The following is an 18,202-nucleotide window of genomic DNA, read 5'->3' on the forward strand; positions in this document are numbered from 1 at the left end:
ATCAAGAAACACTATGTTCATGTCATGCGATAAAATGGAAGAAAACATAAATTGTTACCGAGAAAACGAATTTTGAATGGAACAGGGTTTTGCGAAAAAATTGAGTTTCGAGAATGAAGGAATAATTTTTCGAAATGCTACTTTATATTTTCGGTAAAAACTGGGTTTTTGGGTTCTTAGAACAAAACTTGGAGCTCCAACATACTTTTCAAGATACGGCCACTCAAAAGTCGAAAAATCTACTATTACCGTTAATAAATACTGCTTATATGAAACCTTTTCACAATCGCTTGATGGGAACCTACATTAACGACCATTTCAAATGTTTCTCCAGAACGAAATATTTTTTGGAAAAAGAAGCTTATTGGCATTCTACTTTTTCATCTATGTGGAAAACTTCTGAAGAAAGCGATCAAGTTCAAAGTGAATTTTTTACAAAGGTGTGAATACAAAGAAGTGAATTTATTTTCAGTCTCTGAAAGTCACTTCTATGCATGATTTAAAATCTTTGTATAGAGTGACTTCTTAAAATTGACTGTTTCCTTCCTTCCTTTGGAAGAATCCCACATTTTTTTGAAGCAGCTACTTTTGTAAACTGTCAAGTGGAAATATCACATCAATATAGTGAATCACAGAAAAACACTTTTTTTTTAATTCAGCCTGTTTCCCAAACATTCTTATGGAATTGAAACAGATATCTATATATCATTCACAGTTAGTATGTGACAAAACTTCCCTGTACTAAGTTGCTTTCTTTTTTTTTATGAGTTTCTAACATTTATTTCGTATAAATTCTAACTTGTAACCTAATCTTTCCAAAATTAGATTCAACTCGCACAAGTAGAATCAAAAAAACATTACGTAATTACATCAGTGATTAATAACATTATCTAACAAGTTCTACCTGTACTTGTTTGAATCTAGCTCGAGCTATGGTGGATTATAAGTTACATTTGCACTTCGTGAGTGACCAGTGATGTGTGTGTGTGTGGTTTGTGTTCAAATGGCGTCGGTATAACCAATTTGCCAGTCTATTTTACCTTGTGAAATTTCTACAATATTTCAGTATTTTCAATATGCATAATACACTCTTTCTTATTTCTAAGTTTATTCTTAATAAAATAATTTCCTTTTTAACTATTTTATTTGTTTTTCATTTATTTTTTGTGATTTCTTGTTTAGTAGATGAATTATCTGAGAATTTACCCATATACACATTTTTCTTTTATCGTTTTCTTTTTCTGTTTTTATTTTTTCTATACTTTTCATTTTTTTCTTTTTCCAGGCACTTTTTTCATCTTTTTTCCCATCCTCTTTCTTTTTTATTTAATTTTTTCCATCCTCTTTCGTTTTCCTCTTTTTTTTATGTTTTTGTTTCATAGAATTTCTGGAGAGAAAACACCTGATATTAAAAATCGCACTTTTTTCTATGATTGTGTACAAAACAAAGATTATGCGCAAGCAATAAATCTCAAATGACACACGTCAATGCCAAATGTCAAAAATGTCACTCATCACAGAACACGGAATAAGTACCAATGGAATAATAGTCAATAGCAACCCTGGTGCTGACATCTGTTGTGCCGAGTGCAAAGTAATCATGCAAGGAGTTTGCTATCATGATCAATTACACAAACTACAAACATGGAATCAGTTGTGAGAGCTACACCTATTTGAATTCGACATCTAACCAAATATGGCAAAGGCCATGTCATTTGGGTTCATAAACAGTTGCGTTTATAATATTATGGAGTTTGCTGGAAAATATTTTGAGGAAATAAAAAACGGAAGTGGCATGTGGATGAAGGTGTCGTTTCACAAATTTTCTATTACTGAAATGAGTTCTTGGAATAGTCGATTTTTCAAATTTTGAGTGAACGCATCTCCAAAAGTACACTGGGACGTCAAGTTTTCACTTCGGATTCATGATCCGTGAGCAAACAAACGGGACTGATTGAATTTGATTCAAAACCTAGTGGGAGCCCAAAAAACAAAATTCTACAAAAATTCAAACAGTAAAAAATTTAATCAAAATACAAAATATGAATCCAATTACACAATATTTACTCCACTCAGTTTATCCGATTCCTTCCGGTATTTTATCTACATATTTGCCTTTTTCAAATTTCAAAGTAGGTGTTTCTGGGACACCCGTCGAATCTTAAATAATTTCACCGCGGCAAAAACCACCCCGCGTACCTACTTACTCTAGACAGCACACTTGGGCGTTTCTAGTTTCTGATTGGGGAGGACTGAGGGCGCTTCGTGCGCTAAAATCACTCGAAATAAAAATTTTCAAAAGACAAACCTGAAAGTTTTTGGCTTTCTACTACTCCATCTGATACAAAAAAATGGATGAGAGAATCTTCCAAAGAAAGGAAGGAAGTAATCAATTTGAAAATAAGTAACTCTATACATGGATGTGTAGATCATGCAAAGAAGTAACTTTCAGACACAAACTGAAAGAAAGTCCTCCTGAAACAGCTACTTTCATATAAACATTGAATTACACGAAAGAAAAAATTCTTTCGAAACAAATACTTCTATATGAACACTGAATTATACAGAAGATACTTTTCTCTATTCAGTTTGTATATCGAACATTTGTTGAGGAATAACAATCAGATATCATTCACATGAGTTCTACTTTGAATGAATGGTAATAAATTGTAATAAATGTATATGAAAGTAGCTGTTTCAGGAGGACTTTCTTTCAGTTTGTGTCTGAAAGTTACTTCTTTGCATGATCTACACATCCATGTATAGAGTTATTTATTTTCAAATTGATTACTTCCTTCCTTTCTTTGGAAGATTCTCTCATCCATTTTTTTTTGTATCAGATGGAGTAGTAGAAAGCCAAAAACTTTCTTTCCCAAAAATTAATCACTCCTAAAAATATATCCCTTTCAAAACAAACCTGAAATACTCCACTCAGTTTATCTAATGATACGCGACCATTTTCAGATTTCACAGTTTTTCTGGTACACCCGCTGAATCGCATACTTCCTCTAAATAGCACATTTGTGCATATCCAATTTCTGGTTGGGGATGAGAGAGGCGCTTCACGCGCTTAAAACCCCTCGACATAAAATTGTGGAATAAATAAATAAAAAGAAGTCCATCCGACGCGTCGTGCACAGCATGTATATGTATATAAAACTCTTAATTAAACGATCGAACTCTCGTAGAAGGAAACGCCCTCTAGTGGGGGAGGTTTTTACGACGCGAGCGCCGTTCGCGTCCCCGAAGAGTTGGTGTTCTGCGCGAACAACACGCCCTGGTACGTGACGCCGTTGATTTCCATACTGACGACTAAAGAATTGTCTCCGTTCCGAGAATCACCTGAAAAAAAAGTCGAGTTAGTTTATGTACAGATAGTATAGGGAATAAATATATCCATTGATTGAAAATGAGGACAAAAACAAAAAAATTCTTTCTTGCAGTGCAATATTTATCTAAGAGTGGATTCACGCTCCAGTCTGAAGTAGTATGTCGCTAGTTTTGAGTCGTGAGAATTCATGCTTTTCCAAAAAAAAACACCTTACGGGCAAGTATTATATTAGACAATACATATATGCCACCGAATAACCCATGCTCAATCCCTAAAGAGATGGGATGAAATCAAAGGATGCCAGGATCACCCTGGGCGACCCTGGAAAGCTGACGCCGAAGAAATATCTGGCGATTACTAGGAAAAATCTGTGCTTAACAGATGGATTTCTTACTAGCCACTGTCAACTAAGGAACACCTCCACAATATGGGGCTATTGGACACACCTCTATGCAGGATGTGGGAACAGGAAGATGAGACCGTCAGGCATGTCCTATGCGAATATCCAGAGTTATCCTCAATAAGAGGGTGTGTGTACGGCGAGTCTTGGCCTACACCTGCCGATGTAAAGGAGATGTCTCCCAGAGACCTGTCCATCTTCCTGGAAAGGACAGGATGGACGATGACCTAGGAGGACAACTCCTTGGGAGGATGGACAATGGGTCCCATGTGGCCTAAGTGATATGGGCGTACACTCACCCTCTTTACTCTTGTGATATAGATACAGATGCCACCAAATATTCGAAATTCCGGACGCCGTCTTGTATAAAGCCTTGTCATGGTAATGTGGTACTTTTTACCAGTTCGAACTTCCATTGTCCAATATGATATAATAACTCTGGCCATTGAAGTAGCCCACAAGAAGCCCCGAGTCTGGTTGAGATACGTTGACGACACCTCCATAGTATGCAAACAGAACTGGACACCTTTCTGAAGCACATCATCAGCGTGAAGCTTCACAATGAAGAAGGAAATCCACAACGAATTGCCATTCTTAGACGTATTGGTGAAGAGTACCGACACTAAGTGGGAAACATCTGTATACCAAAAACCCACTCACACGGGACAGTATCTGAATCACGAATCCAACCACCATCAATCAACCAAAAGAGGAAGCATCAAGTTCCTAATAGATCGTGCTTTCGGGCTCTGTAATACGAAGGTAGGTCTCGAGAAAAAACTAGCCACCATCAGAAGAGGTCTTCCACGAAATGGTTACTCAAAAGTGATGGTGAAATAAATTTTGTCTAGAAGACAACAAAAGCCCCACAAGGAAGACGAGCCGCCATAGCCTGTGCTTGCCTTTCCTACGTCAGAGGATTGTCAGAAAGGAGATCATCCACAGGGAGGAACACTGGTTCGAGAGGAAGTTCAAAGAAGCTGCATATATGTTGTCCAACGACGCGGTCAGCCAAGCTAGCGTAGAGCCACGCAACATATGGAAGCTGGAAGCAGAAAAACGGACAACTGCCACTAGACCGGTGAAGCGGAGGGAGGGAAGAGGGGATAAGCGAAAGCGTTCGAACTACCTATAAATAGTCATCTCGCAGAGGAATACTCCAGTCATCACTCGAAGCTGAGTTTACAGACATGGGCGACCAACTGTCTACTTTGTGACATCGAATCTCAAGAGCTCAGTTCTCTCAGTTCTCTAGGAGGCTAGGCTGGCCAGAAAGTGACTTACCGCCTCCAAAAGCAGGATATCTTCTGAATCTGCCTTCCACCAAATTCTTCAGCAGTAGAATCTGGATCAGAAGAGAAAACAATCTTCTTCTGAGCAGGTCAACAAACGATTACGTTAAACGACAATTTATCCAAACCACATGCGAAAAAGTTCAGCTGAAGTTGGTATAGTCATGATGGTAGCCGGTCGGGTTGACGTGGGTGCTTTGCTCCTTTCACTCAATCGACCGCTGTGTGAACCGGTGGTTCAAGCCGCGGGGCCGGACGATCGATGTTTATTTGCTATCGTTCAACCCGTGGTAAGAATCACACGTGTAAACGTAAGACCTCGTTAGTCCTTAGCTCGCACAAGTTTAGACTTCTGAGAGTTGTAGTTCGTAGAGGGCATCAGTGTGTTAATAAAAAAACAGATTTTAACAAATTTTTAACAGACAGCTGACATACAATCTCAAATGATAAGGTTGAACGACAAAAAAACCTTATATTAGGTACATCAAGATAATGAACTAGGAATAACTTCAATAAAACGTCAACTATATCCCGTGTCATTATCGTTTTCGTCTGTTCACGGGTCGCAGTGAAACGGAGAGCAAAAGTCCCGCCAAAATGATTGTGCTGCATTCGTTGTGCTCTTTAGGAGAGATCCATTAATCTTCCTCATCATTAAACCAGTTAATTTAAGTCCGAAGTGACATCGAAATGTTCAATGAATTCGGAGGAGAACGATCATTAATTTCATCTAGAACTAATTTCGACAAACATCCAAAGTTTGTGAAACGGTGAGGGCCTTCAATTAAAATCGATAAGTTGAATAACACAAGTCTCACTTACGGTAATGCACATTTTAGCAAAATGCCAGCCAGCTTCAACTATTATTTTTTGAACACCAAAAAACAAAAGGGAAAAGGAATAAAAATAGTTTATTATAAAAAAAAATCGTCATGTATTATGAAACGAAAGTGAAGCTCCAATATTATTTTTAGAAATGGAAGTATTAATGAGTTGTATGGGAAGGTTGCGTAAACTTATTTAAGCGGTCAAAACTTTCCCTTTATTTTGTCATCTATGAAAAATGAACGTGATAATTAAATGTAACATATAGAATAAATATTTCATTTGAAGTTCTGAGTTGGCCACCTTCTTTATTTGCCTTCAAAATGATGTGTCACAAGATGGCGCCCAGTCGCCATCTTGAAAGTTTAATCTGTCAATTTCACTAAAAATAAAGTATTCATGCATTAATTTCATTATCCCAAATTTCAATATTTTGAGTTGACCTGTTCAAAATATAAAAGAGGGGACATCAAAGAAATGCACTGTATAACAGTTTGATCAGAACTGAACTTGAATATGACAATCCTTCTCATATTGGTCACAGAAATAGATTAAAAAAAATGCAAAAGAGATTTCGGAGATATTTATATTACAAAAAATATACAGTATACCCGGTCTATAGTACAGTTAAGATCAGTAGCTTTACGAAATGAATTTAAAGTACCCAGTCTAGAAAATAGAGAGGCAAGTATAGTGTTAATGTGTTACAAAATGTAATGTAATCATTACAATGAACAAAACAACAAACAACTTCCTTTTAATGTCAAATATAAACTTTGTTCTCCCTCCCAAACAAGTTTATCATAGTCTGAAAACATACTTTTCACGCTTAGAATAACTTTTTTTCCTTCCATTCCGCTTTGTGTAGCAGCAAGATAAAATGTACTCACACATAGATATTACTCGTAGAATCCGTATGACTCACTATTAGACTGTATTCACACTTTTTATACAAAATAGTATTTTCATGTAGGTAATTAGGTGTCCACCTGTCATTGCAAATGCCATTCCAATTGGAAATTGCACACATTTAAAATGATTTGGCTCATTTGTGAGTATAATGGATTTGTGATATTAATATTCTTTCACCTCGAAAAAGCCATCCAAATTGCTGGCTTTGACAGCGTTTTCCATTAATTTTTCCAATGAATAATCGCGTGCTTTTGCACAGCCGTGGTCGATTCATATTACAGAGCGACTGTAATATGCGACTGACTACGCTCGATGGATTAACAATAATAGTGGCCGAAAACTGTATAGGCAGTAAGAGAGGGCTTATCGTGTGAGAGAAACACTGGAGACCAACTTCGTTCTCATCTCTACTCCGTGCCGTTTTCTGAGTGGGAAGTGACACCGGTAGACGTCTGGCGAAGTTGAAAATTAATATGCTAGTATAATGGCTATTAAGAAATAGGGGTTGGTGATAAAGTGATGAAAACTGAGGTTTATCTGTATTTTTCAATGCCACATCATAAAAAATAAAAACAAAGACTTTTGTAAGAAAAGAAATAGATTGAAACCTATTCTCAGACGTACAAAATATACATATAAAATTTCATGAAAGTTGGTCAAGTAACTAACACTGTGATACGATAATTTTATCTAGTAGAGTATATTTCTGACCCATTATTTATTGTCAGCATTTAAAAAAAAATGTGGCGCCCAATGTGGGAACAGAAAGTGTCCTATTAGATTATCTCTATATTATTATAAAAAATCAAAAAAACGTATGTAGCATTGATTGAAAAAATTTCTGTCAAAATCAAATTTCTGTTGGATTTCAAAAAATGATCCGTATTCTAATATAAAATATTTGGAAACGCTTGAGTATTTAAAGTTCTAAATCGACACTCACCTCTGGAATTGATTTTGATATGTGTAGAGGTCGGAGAGCTCTTAGGTGTGAGTGGTAGCTCGGCTTCCTCCTCTTCCTTCAGCAACCTCTTGGGGGGCGGGGGCGATTCCCTGTGATCCGGCTCCCTCTTGACGGTTGAGGATTGCGAGGAGGATTCCGAAAGGTTAATCGGCTCTTTCTGCGGCTCTACCGGATTGTTTTGATGGTGGTTGTTGTGGTGGTGGTTGTTGTTGTACAAGTTCCAGAGTGTAATCCTCGTCATCTCGAGATTATTGAGGACGGAGGTGTTATTGGGGGGCGAAACGTCTCCCGGCCTGCTAGGCATGGTGGGAATCGCGGGCGCCACGTCCTTTTGCTGGAAGAGTTTCATGTATTCCTTCACGCGGGACTCTACGTCGCTGGGTGCCAGGCCTAGAAAAAAATCTACATACAAACCATTACCAAAAAGTATTATTTACTATAATAAATTTTCAATTGAAATTGAGCACAGCAAAATATAATATTTAAGGGATCGAGGAAATGAACAAGTCAGCAAAAAAAACACCCAACAATATTCCTTTCCCGATACGAATGCAAAAAACTTCGCTTCAACATCAACCTACGTATCACCAATATTCTACCAACCTGGTATGGGCCCCCCGTTGAGATGCTGCCCCAACGGTTGCTGGTGACTAGGAGGGTGACCGTTGGTGATGTTCATGCCGCCTCCCAACATCCGCGCGGCCAACTGCTGCTGATGTTGCTGGGTCACCAAGGTCATCGGATTCATGTGCAACGTGTGATTCGGAGACCGCTGCACGTTCTCGTACTGCCCGTAAGTGGTTCGGCGGCCTTCCCGTCTATTGCCGTCGATGGCGGCTTGGAGTTCAGCGGGAGTGCTCAGCCGCTTCCTGTCGCACTCGTAAGGGTACAAGTACTTCATGTATCTATAACACAAAGGAGGGGTGTATAGTTGCAATCCGGCTCGAAGGACCATATAATGTGAAACGAACTATAAGATACATGGATTTTATAAGACTGGAAATACGTTTTTAGTGCCGAGGAGCACAATAATGAATGAAATATTTTTTTCATATGTCGAAATGTTGAACATGTCGACAGCAAATGTGTGAAAGTATCAAAGGGCACGCGTTAAGCCCTGTACCAGCTGTCAAGATCATCTATACCCACCACGCGACTGAGGTAAAGTAAGGTGTCCTAATGAACTCACAGTTTCCGACTTCAGCCAACTCGACATAAGGAAGCAGAGGATGGGTTCTTTGATGAACCGTGGACTCCAATGCTGGCGAAGAAGACAACATGCATCAACTTATCCATGAGTAGCTGCAGGAGTAAAGTGACCTCTACGGCTTTGATATGAACCTTTACCTGAAGGGTAAATTCGGTAACAGAATTGTGGCCACCTTGTTCAGTGTCGACTAAGTTTGGGAAGCTGCCTTGAAAACATGATCCGATTCCTAGTGTAGGATCCGAAATCCTGGTGACTTCACAGGCTTCATCCAGTACGGTACCCATGAGTAGATACTCAAAGTTGGAAAGTCATGGTCTTTCTGTTGGCGGGTAAAGTATAACCGAGTAACGATCGATAAGATATGCAAACTCCAATAGAAATTCATCTTTTCCGTGTCTCCTCTTCAAGTACAGCTCCTCCCGATTCCCTTTCAATTCTCCAAGGAAGTAAAGCGAGATTTGAACTGCAATCACATTTGTAACAGCAACTTCATTCTTTCCAACAGTCCCCATGAGCAGATCTGTTAGAATTTGTGTTGATATATACGTGGACTCTTCTGTAGTTTGGCGAGATGAACTTTTCAAGTTGCTCTTCATCACACTTGAGAGAAAACTATCTATTGATCCATTCGTATTTATTTGTGGAAGAAAATATCAAGGAAATGCGCAGTTCTTCACTGAGGTTACTTCATGTTAGTGGAGTTGTTCCACCCTGAGGTAGATAAACGTATCTCCGACATTAATATCATTAAATTATTCGTCAGTTTCTTTCTTCTCGTGTAACAAAAGAGTTATTGCCGTCATTATTGACTTTATTTTTCGAGCTCGGTGACTGTTATCATTGAACATAACCTCATAAACCGTATCTCGAAGCGCATAACTTTCATAACGTATTAGTTTCTTTCGTTACATCGTAAAAAAACTGATTGCTTTAATTATTCAAATAACAACAAGCCGCTATGAGAGAACGATTCTCGGAAAATTATTCCGAAACACAAAGAAAAAAGAAAAGAAGTGTATTAAAAATACCTGTGTGTGTGCTTCCTGTGAACTGCCAGAAACGTCAGACCGTGATTTATTGTCGAGACGTTAATAAAAATTCAAATCATACGCTATAAACTGATATGTCAGAAAAGCAATCATAAAAGATCTCTTCGTGGCACAACAAAAAACGCTCAGCCTCGTACCAGGCCGTTTTAATGCAGAATTAATTATCGGGTGGGAATGATTTCCATTCGAAAAAAATCCTACATCATCCGGAATGAAAAATTAATAATAATTGTTATGTATTAATGGCCCAGCTATTGACGACTTTCTTAACGATAGCTAATCATAGAAATATCCAAGTGTTGAATATCAGTGAGATCGATTAGGAATAATTTTTTGTTTTACCCACAACCAATGCAGATGATGCCTGTCTTCACTTTTATGAAAAATTATACAGTGTATTTGATCGCTGCGTGCCAAAATTCTCGATAAGATCTAAAAATAATTATCCAGCCTACTTTGATGGTGCATTGATGAAGAAAATTCGAAATAAAACAGTCTCAGACTGTCAGACTGATGTCATCTACACTGATTTTTCTAAAGCGTTCGACAGACTTGACCATAGTATCCTGCTCAAGCTTTCGACTTTTGGGTTATCCAATGAATTAATTACCCTCTTCAAATCGTATTTTTACAACCGTGAGCAGTACGTCCAACTCAAAGGCCTCCAAGTCTATCGAATATATAGCCACATCTGGTGTACCACAAGGATCAAATCTAGGACCCCTACTATTCAATATGTTCATTAATGATATCGGAGCTGAGATTGATGTCAATTTCCTTTTATACGCAGATGACTTGAAACTCTAATCACAATATAACATGTTCTTATGATTGCAAACATCTCGCCCTGAATTTAAATCGCGTTGCTACATGGTGTCGGAAGAATAATTTATCTCTCAACATATCCAAATGTAATGTAATGTCTTACTCACTAAAAATCAACCTGAATTTACAAACTACGTCATAAAAAATCAAGTTCTGGAGCGTCCTGACACACTCACTGATCTAGGTGTTACTTTTGATTCATCCCTCTCTTTCAATAAACATATTGACACTACTCTAACAACAGCATATCGCATGTATGGATTCTTAGTTAGAAATACAGAAAACTTCGAAAAAGCTTCAACACTGAAATTACTTTATTTCACTTTTGTTCGATCTAGGTTGGAATATGCATCTGTCGTGTGGAGTCTCTACTATCAGGTTCATATAAATCAACCATAAGCCCTACAGAGGCGCTTCCTAAAATATATGTCTTTTAAACTTGAAGGCACGCCTACTGTAGGAATACCCTATTATGAATTGCTTGTAACTCACAATTGTTGTAGTCTCGAGGTGAAGCGTAAATATTATTCATTTGTTTTTTATTCAAGATCATGAACAATATCATCACCTGCTCTCAACTGTTACATATGTAACAGACGGTCTTCTAGGAATAGTGTCATATTTTATCTCAACACTCCGCGTACAAATATAATGAAAAAATCTCCAATTTATACAATGTGCGAAATCTTCAATTTATACAATGTGCGATACCTCTGATTCTGTTAGTCATGTCCTAGATATATTCAACTGCCTGATTATACAAATCAAAAGACATTTCTTAGCTAACTGACAGTTCTGTTTTTATTTTTTTTAATATAGATTCACAAATTACATTATATAAGTACATATTTGTAAATGCCACTGTTACTCCCTATTCTGTAATTCGGTTCATCCTGTAGAATAGTGTATGAAATAAATAAATGAATGACTAATTAAATAAATAATTGTAACAATTTTAATAAGAAATAAAACCCCACTTTACACCATTTCACTTGATTCTCCCAAATAAATCTCTTCCACAAAACCCAATCCTTTTGAATTTTAGGTCATATCAATATTCTTTCTGACTGGTTGGCATCACGAGTCTGTATGTGACATGCACTTTTTTTGAAGTAGATATATGGTGGTAATTTTGCAATACTGTATACAACAGTGTCTGTAAACTAATATTTGCCAACCAAATCTCTCATTAGTAACATCAAAACTGGTTATATACAATGGTAGTGAGACCCATGATAACATACGGTGTAGCGACTTGGTGAACAAGAACAAGGCAATCGAGTACGACTAGGCTATTAGGCGGCATACAAAGGCTGGCGTGCCTAAGTGTGGCGGAAGCCATGACAACAACCCCAACTGCAGCACTTGAGGTCCTACTCGGACTTCCACCATTGCACATCTACATACAAAGAGAAGCTCCACTGGTGACACACAGGCTAATGCAGGGGCAAACCCCAATCAGCCAGTCACACGGTGCAGAATACTCGAAACTGTACAATGAACTGAAGGCAGATCCAATACTAGAAATGCCCGTGGATAACACAGTTCCGCAGTACAGATTTCAAAATCATCGTACAAAGTACAGAGGACTGGCAAAACGGCCCACCGGTAAAAGCGGAAGAAACTTGGTATACAGATGGCTCAAAGACGAGATCGCACTCAGCCTCAGACTAGCGGCCATGGACATTTAATAGGGGAAATGAACAGGCAGAAGGTCACAAATAAAACCATTGCTATTTCCTCCGACAGCCAGATGGCAATTAAGGTGCTTAGCTCATTTCAAGTTTTCTCAAGACTGTTGGGAAGCTATCTGAGCGCTCTCAAGCAGCCAAGTACCTAAAATACGGTCACAGCTTGGGAACATGAGGGTCACAAGGGCAATGAGGAGGCCAATGTTCTAGCCAGTGAAGGCGCATCCCAGAACCCTTGCGGGGTAGCGAAATCATGTATAAATACATCCATAAATTCATAAATGCAAGCCGAATCGATATATTGGCGGGATTAGCTCGTAGGACTGAGGCAGACGAAAGAGTTCATAAAGAAACCATCCCTGAGATTCAGAAGTGGCGAAAGTTTTACAATCTTCCACAAAATTCATGAAAAATAAATTCCGGAATAAACTACAAAAATTTTTCAGAAAAACACAATTTATTCTCCTGAAATACTATCTGAAGAATATTTATTGGGTTATCAAAGGTGATGGAAGAAATAGTAAATGCTTACATGAAAATGGAAGAATCTTCAAAATGGAACTCACAAAATTATAACAGTGAAGTCAATGCTGGATGTGGTTGTATAGTAATTGAGTACACCTAAGAAAACTGTAGATATTCGTGAACAAAAAGACGAAGCCAAAGTTCCAAGATTGAGTACACTTCTGAGGATTGCACACATTTTCCTTGAACTGGCTTCTCACCTTTTCTACAGATTTGGAAGTGTCAACTTTCGAAATTTTTCAAAATCTTCATGTATCACCACAGATTTACTTCATTTATTTCATATCTTTAGTGGAGGAAATGAAGACTTCTTCTGGTTCTTCTTTCATCATGAAAACGTGTTATTCTACAGCTTCTACTAATTGCCTCATACAAAGAAATTGAGCTAAGATATGTCATCATAGGAAAACCTGTTGACCTCTCTCTATCACCAAAACGTTCAATTATCGAGAAGAAAGTGTGTCACCGTTTTTGAAATGAGACACGTCAAAAAAGGCGACAGCTCAATGAAATTAGTCGTTAAGAAATTTAACGACTGCTCAGGAAATTGTCTTCGGACGGTTTGACCTATATTGCACTCAGGACACCGTAAAACAATAATTTTTTTCAACTCACACGTGCCGTATTGGTTGGTACTAGATGCACACGTTTATGCAATATGTCAACAGCGTTGCCAACATGACACGAAATATGCAAAATCTACATATTTTCACACATTTGTTACGCTTTCTGATTTTTGCAGTTTTTCTAGCATATTGCAATCTGCCATCTCAGCAGATCAGTTCAACCTCAGAACACCGCAGGCCCATTACCATTTAGTATTGAACTTTTGATCCTGTGTACCAATTACACACACATATTTTCCTCGAAAAAAAAACCATTCTACGCCTTTATAGCAAAGTGACAAAGACTGAAGATGTAATAAAAAACAGTAAAACAATATAGTTCCATCCAGATTATTTGGTTTTTCTGAGATTATTAGCCGTGCCATTGTCGTAACGCATTATTTGCGATCGCATTGATTGTGACAAAGAATTTACAAGCTTTTGAATGAATGGACAAAGACAGAAGGTGGACAAGACATCGAATGAATGTACAAAGACAAGTGATAGACAAGACATTGAATGAATTGACAAAAACAGAAGATGGAATGTACGAAGACATAAGATGGACAAAGATAGAAGATGGACAAGACATTGAATGAATGGACAAAAACAGAAGATGGACAAGACATTAAATGAATGGGCAAAAACAGAAGATGGAATGGACAGAAGATGGATGGACGAAGACATAAGATGGACAGTGATAGAAGATGGACAAGACATTGAATGAATGGACAAAAACGGAAGATGGACCAGACATTGAATGAATGGACGAAAACAGAAGATGGAATGGACAGAAGATGGATGGACGAAGACATAAGATGGACAAAGATAGAAGATGGACAAGAAATTGAATGAATGGACAAAAACAGAAGATGGACAAGACATTGAATGAATGGACAAAAACAAAAGATGGACAAGACATTGAATGAATGGACAAAGACAGAAGGTGGACCAGGCATTGAATTAATGGACGAAAACAGAAGATGGAATGGACGTAGACATAAGATGGACAAAGATAGAAGATGGAAAATACATTGAATGAATGGACAAAAACAAAAGATGGACAAGACATTGAATGAATGGACAAAGACGGAAGATAGACCAGACATTGAATGAATGGACGAAAACAGAATATGGACAAGACATTGAACGAATGGACAAAAACAGAAGATGGAATGGACAGAAGATAGAATGGACGAAGACATAAGATGGACAAAGATAGAAGATGGACAATACATTGAATGAATGGACAAAAACAGAAGATGGACAAGACATTGAATGAATGGACAAAAACAAGATGGACAAGACATTGAATGAATGGACAAAGACGGAAGATGGACCAGACATTGAATGAATGGACGAAAACAGAAGATGGACAAGACATTGAATGAATGGATAAAGATAGAAGATGGAATGGACAGAAGATGGATGGACGAAGACATAAGATGACCAAAGATAGAAGATGAACAAGACATTGAATGAATGGACAAAAACAGAAGATGGACAAGACATGGAATGAATGGACAAAGACGGAAGATGGACAAGACATTGAATGAATGGACAAAGATAGAAGATGGAATGGACAGAAGATTGTGATAGTGAAACACTATCATTTGATCCAACAGATTATTTGCTGTTCCTGAAATTGATAGCCATGCCATTGCCACATCGCATTTTTTGCAGTCGCATTATTTGTGACAAAGACGGAAAATGGATATTGAGAAGATATTAGGAAGATATCAATTGAATGGACAAAGACATGATATAGAATGGAAAAAATGAAATGGACAGAAGATGAAACGGACAGAAGATGGAATGGGCAAAGAGAGAAGATAGAATGAAACAGTAAAACAATATCATTCGATACAACACATAATTGGTTGTTCATGAGATTGTCAGCGTATCCCTTGCCGCATCATATTATTTGCCATCGCATTATTTTTGACAAAGATAGGAGAAGATTTTAAGCAGATACTTTTCGAATGGACTTAGTGACTGAGGCATGAGACGTAATGGACAAAAATAAAATGGACAGAAGATGGAATGGACAGAAGATGGAATGCACAAAAGATATAATGGACACAAGACGAAATTGACAAAACGAGAAGATGGATTAAAACAGAATTGTCGCTGTTGCAGGCAAAACGTCAGGTCTAAAAAATTACAGACCACGGTTAATAAACCTCGAAACGGCAAAGAATCTGCAAGACACCGGCTGTGATAATCTACAGATGTGTTTTCAGGTTTATGAATTTAGGTACCTATGCATCCATTTTCCATGAATATATGATTCGCGCAAAATAGCTTTATTAGGTTGGGTTGGCAACACTGTATGTGTGGAAGAGACTTGATCAATTCTGGTTTCTTTGCAATCATTATTTATGTCAACATTTCTAAACCCACTCGGTATAAGCCGCAAAATAATTATTCAGTCCCACCTAATTGAAAATAATTTTGGTGACTCACAATATTTTGGCACAGTTACTACGACAATTTCATTGAAACTTCAGTTTCCCGCCGGCACTGATTACAAAATTTGTCAGTCGTCGCTTTTTTACAACAATCATCTTGTAGTATCCGAAAAATAACAAACGAAATGAAAGAACGACGAAGTCATTTTTAGCTAATGATGTATGAACGCCAAAATTTGACGATCACGGTGTTTTATTTACTAAAAGACACCAAAATTTCTGATATTTAAAATATACCGTTGTTGAGTTTGGTGGGCGCGAAATTCATCATAAACGATTTTGCAAAACAATTTGGCTTGCTTGATGAAGAACACCTACACTCAAAAAATATGCCACCAGATAATTTGTTTCAAGATTAAAATTAATCATGAATTTCAGTGACAAGTTGATGTGCGATTGAAAACTTGTTTTAAAAACAATATTTTCAACGGAAGCTATTTTCAATCAGAAAATTTAGTTTTCTAGTCGTTGACCTCATTTTCATAACACATGGATTTTGTGAAACGCAGGCGAATTATATAATAGGGTTGTTAATAATTATTTACAATATAAAGGCCTGAACTGTAGCTTTCATAATGAAATCCCATCAGTTTCAAAGAACCAACTAATCTAAATACATAAAAACACTCAAGTCACTCAATAGCTCTCAAAGATTACGTTATTCATCATAATATATAGTTATTTCAGTGCAATTTCTCCGAATTTACTCAGTACTCCCTTCAAAAACGACTCTAAGTGTTCTCAAAATGGAAGGCAGATTTATCGATGTTTATTTTCGTTCTAACCTCAAAAATTCAATTGTTACCTTTGGAAACTTGAACAATGATATGTCAAAATGAACAAATACTATATTAATAGAAATACATTTAAGATTGTGTAGGGATAAGTATTGGATCCTTGCGGGACTGCGGGACTGTGGTAGCCACTGAAAGTGGCTACCACTTTCTCCTACAATTTTCTATACGTGGAACGTGAGAAAATAACTTTTCAGCTGTTCAGAGTGTAACACTTGTAATGAAGCATTTAACACCGCGTGAAACGTGAAATATTAATAAAACACTTTAAAACGCATCTGAAGTTTGGCAATTTTCGGGAACCCAGTGGCTATGTAACAAAACAAAATACTTACTGTGTCCTAAGTGTAAATGCCGCTGAAGTGATCGATGACGGTAAGTGGAGTCCTTTAATTATTTCTTGCCAAAGTTTCTTGTTTATCACATCTACCAACCCCCCTCTAGCTATCACAAGGTTGTATAGTTCATAGAGATCAAGTACCGACTTGGCCATTATGGGGAGCCGATTAATTGGAGACCCTGCAACAAAAAAATATTGTTGAAAAAATAAAACTTCACAATACAAATGAACGCGTAGCGCGTGTTTGTTTTCAATATTTTTCTCACTTTCAATTGTAACTAACGTTACTGCAGTTTCGTCTCATATAGACATTCTCAAACTAAATGGAGTTTATTGTATCAGTTTGAGAATGTCCATATAGGACGAAACTGTAGTAACGTTAGTTACAATTGAAAGTGTTCTTTTCATTATAATCTCCTACCACGTAGTAACGGCTACATCCATCAATTTATTAAATATTGTTCCTTCAATTTAAATTTTGTAGCTTAGACTGACAGTTGTAGTTGATGGATGAATAGAAATGGAAGATACTTGATGAAAATCCATATTAGAATTATCTAATACAACTTCATTGTATGATTTTCACTATAGAGGGTTTTACAAAAACCGCGACATGTGTTTTGCTATCTGTATCTGTAGAGTAGGGGGTGTGAGTGTAGACTCACAGTACTTAGGCCACATGTGACCGATTGTACATCCTCCCGAGGAGTTGTCTTCCTAGGTCATCGTCCATCCCAGGAAGGTGAACACGTCATTGGGAGACATCTTCTTTATATCGGCAGGTGTAGGCCAAGACTCGCCGAACACACACTCTCTTATTGATGATAACTCCGGATATTCGCTTGAAACATGCCTCATGTCTCATCTTCCTGTTCACACATCCTGCCAGCTTCCCAGGGTCGGCCAGGGTGATCCTGGCATCCTTTGATTTCATCCCATCTCTTGAGGGATTGAGCATGGGTGTGACG

At 37.6% G+C, this 18,202-nt stretch overlaps 1 protein-coding gene across 5 annotated transcripts in view; it reads right to left on the reverse strand.

The window, feature by feature from the left end:
• Positions 1-1,262: 1,262 nt before the first annotated feature.
• retn (retained) overlaps positions 1,263-18,202 on the reverse strand; it is a 254,523-nt gene continuing 237,583 nt past the window's right edge. For 3 of the 5 annotated variants that reach the window (XM_074176486.1, XM_074176488.1, XM_074176485.1), the window contains exons 5-8: positions 17,230-17,413; positions 8,328-8,629; positions 7,704-8,126; positions 1,263-3,342 (exon numbers count right to left, since the gene is read on the reverse strand). In XM_074176486.1, the coding sequence (XP_074032587.1) occupies positions 3,218-3,342; positions 7,704-8,126; positions 8,328-8,629; positions 17,230-17,413 (1,034 nt within the window). In that variant the 3' untranslated portion in view covers positions 1,263-3,217. The remainder of the gene's footprint in view (positions 3,343-7,703; positions 8,127-8,327; positions 8,630-17,229; positions 17,414-18,202) is intronic. The other 2 variants (XM_074176489.1, XM_074176487.1) reach the window with 1 other exon arrangement.

This window comes from Leptinotarsa decemlineata, unplaced genomic scaffold, assembly GCF_025532065.1.
Source record: "Leptinotarsa decemlineata unplaced genomic scaffold, Ldec_3_MD MMD2_tig00001719_RagTag_RagTag, whole genome shotgun sequence".
NCBI lineage: Eukaryota > Metazoa > Arthropoda > Insecta > Coleoptera > Chrysomelidae > Leptinotarsa > Leptinotarsa decemlineata.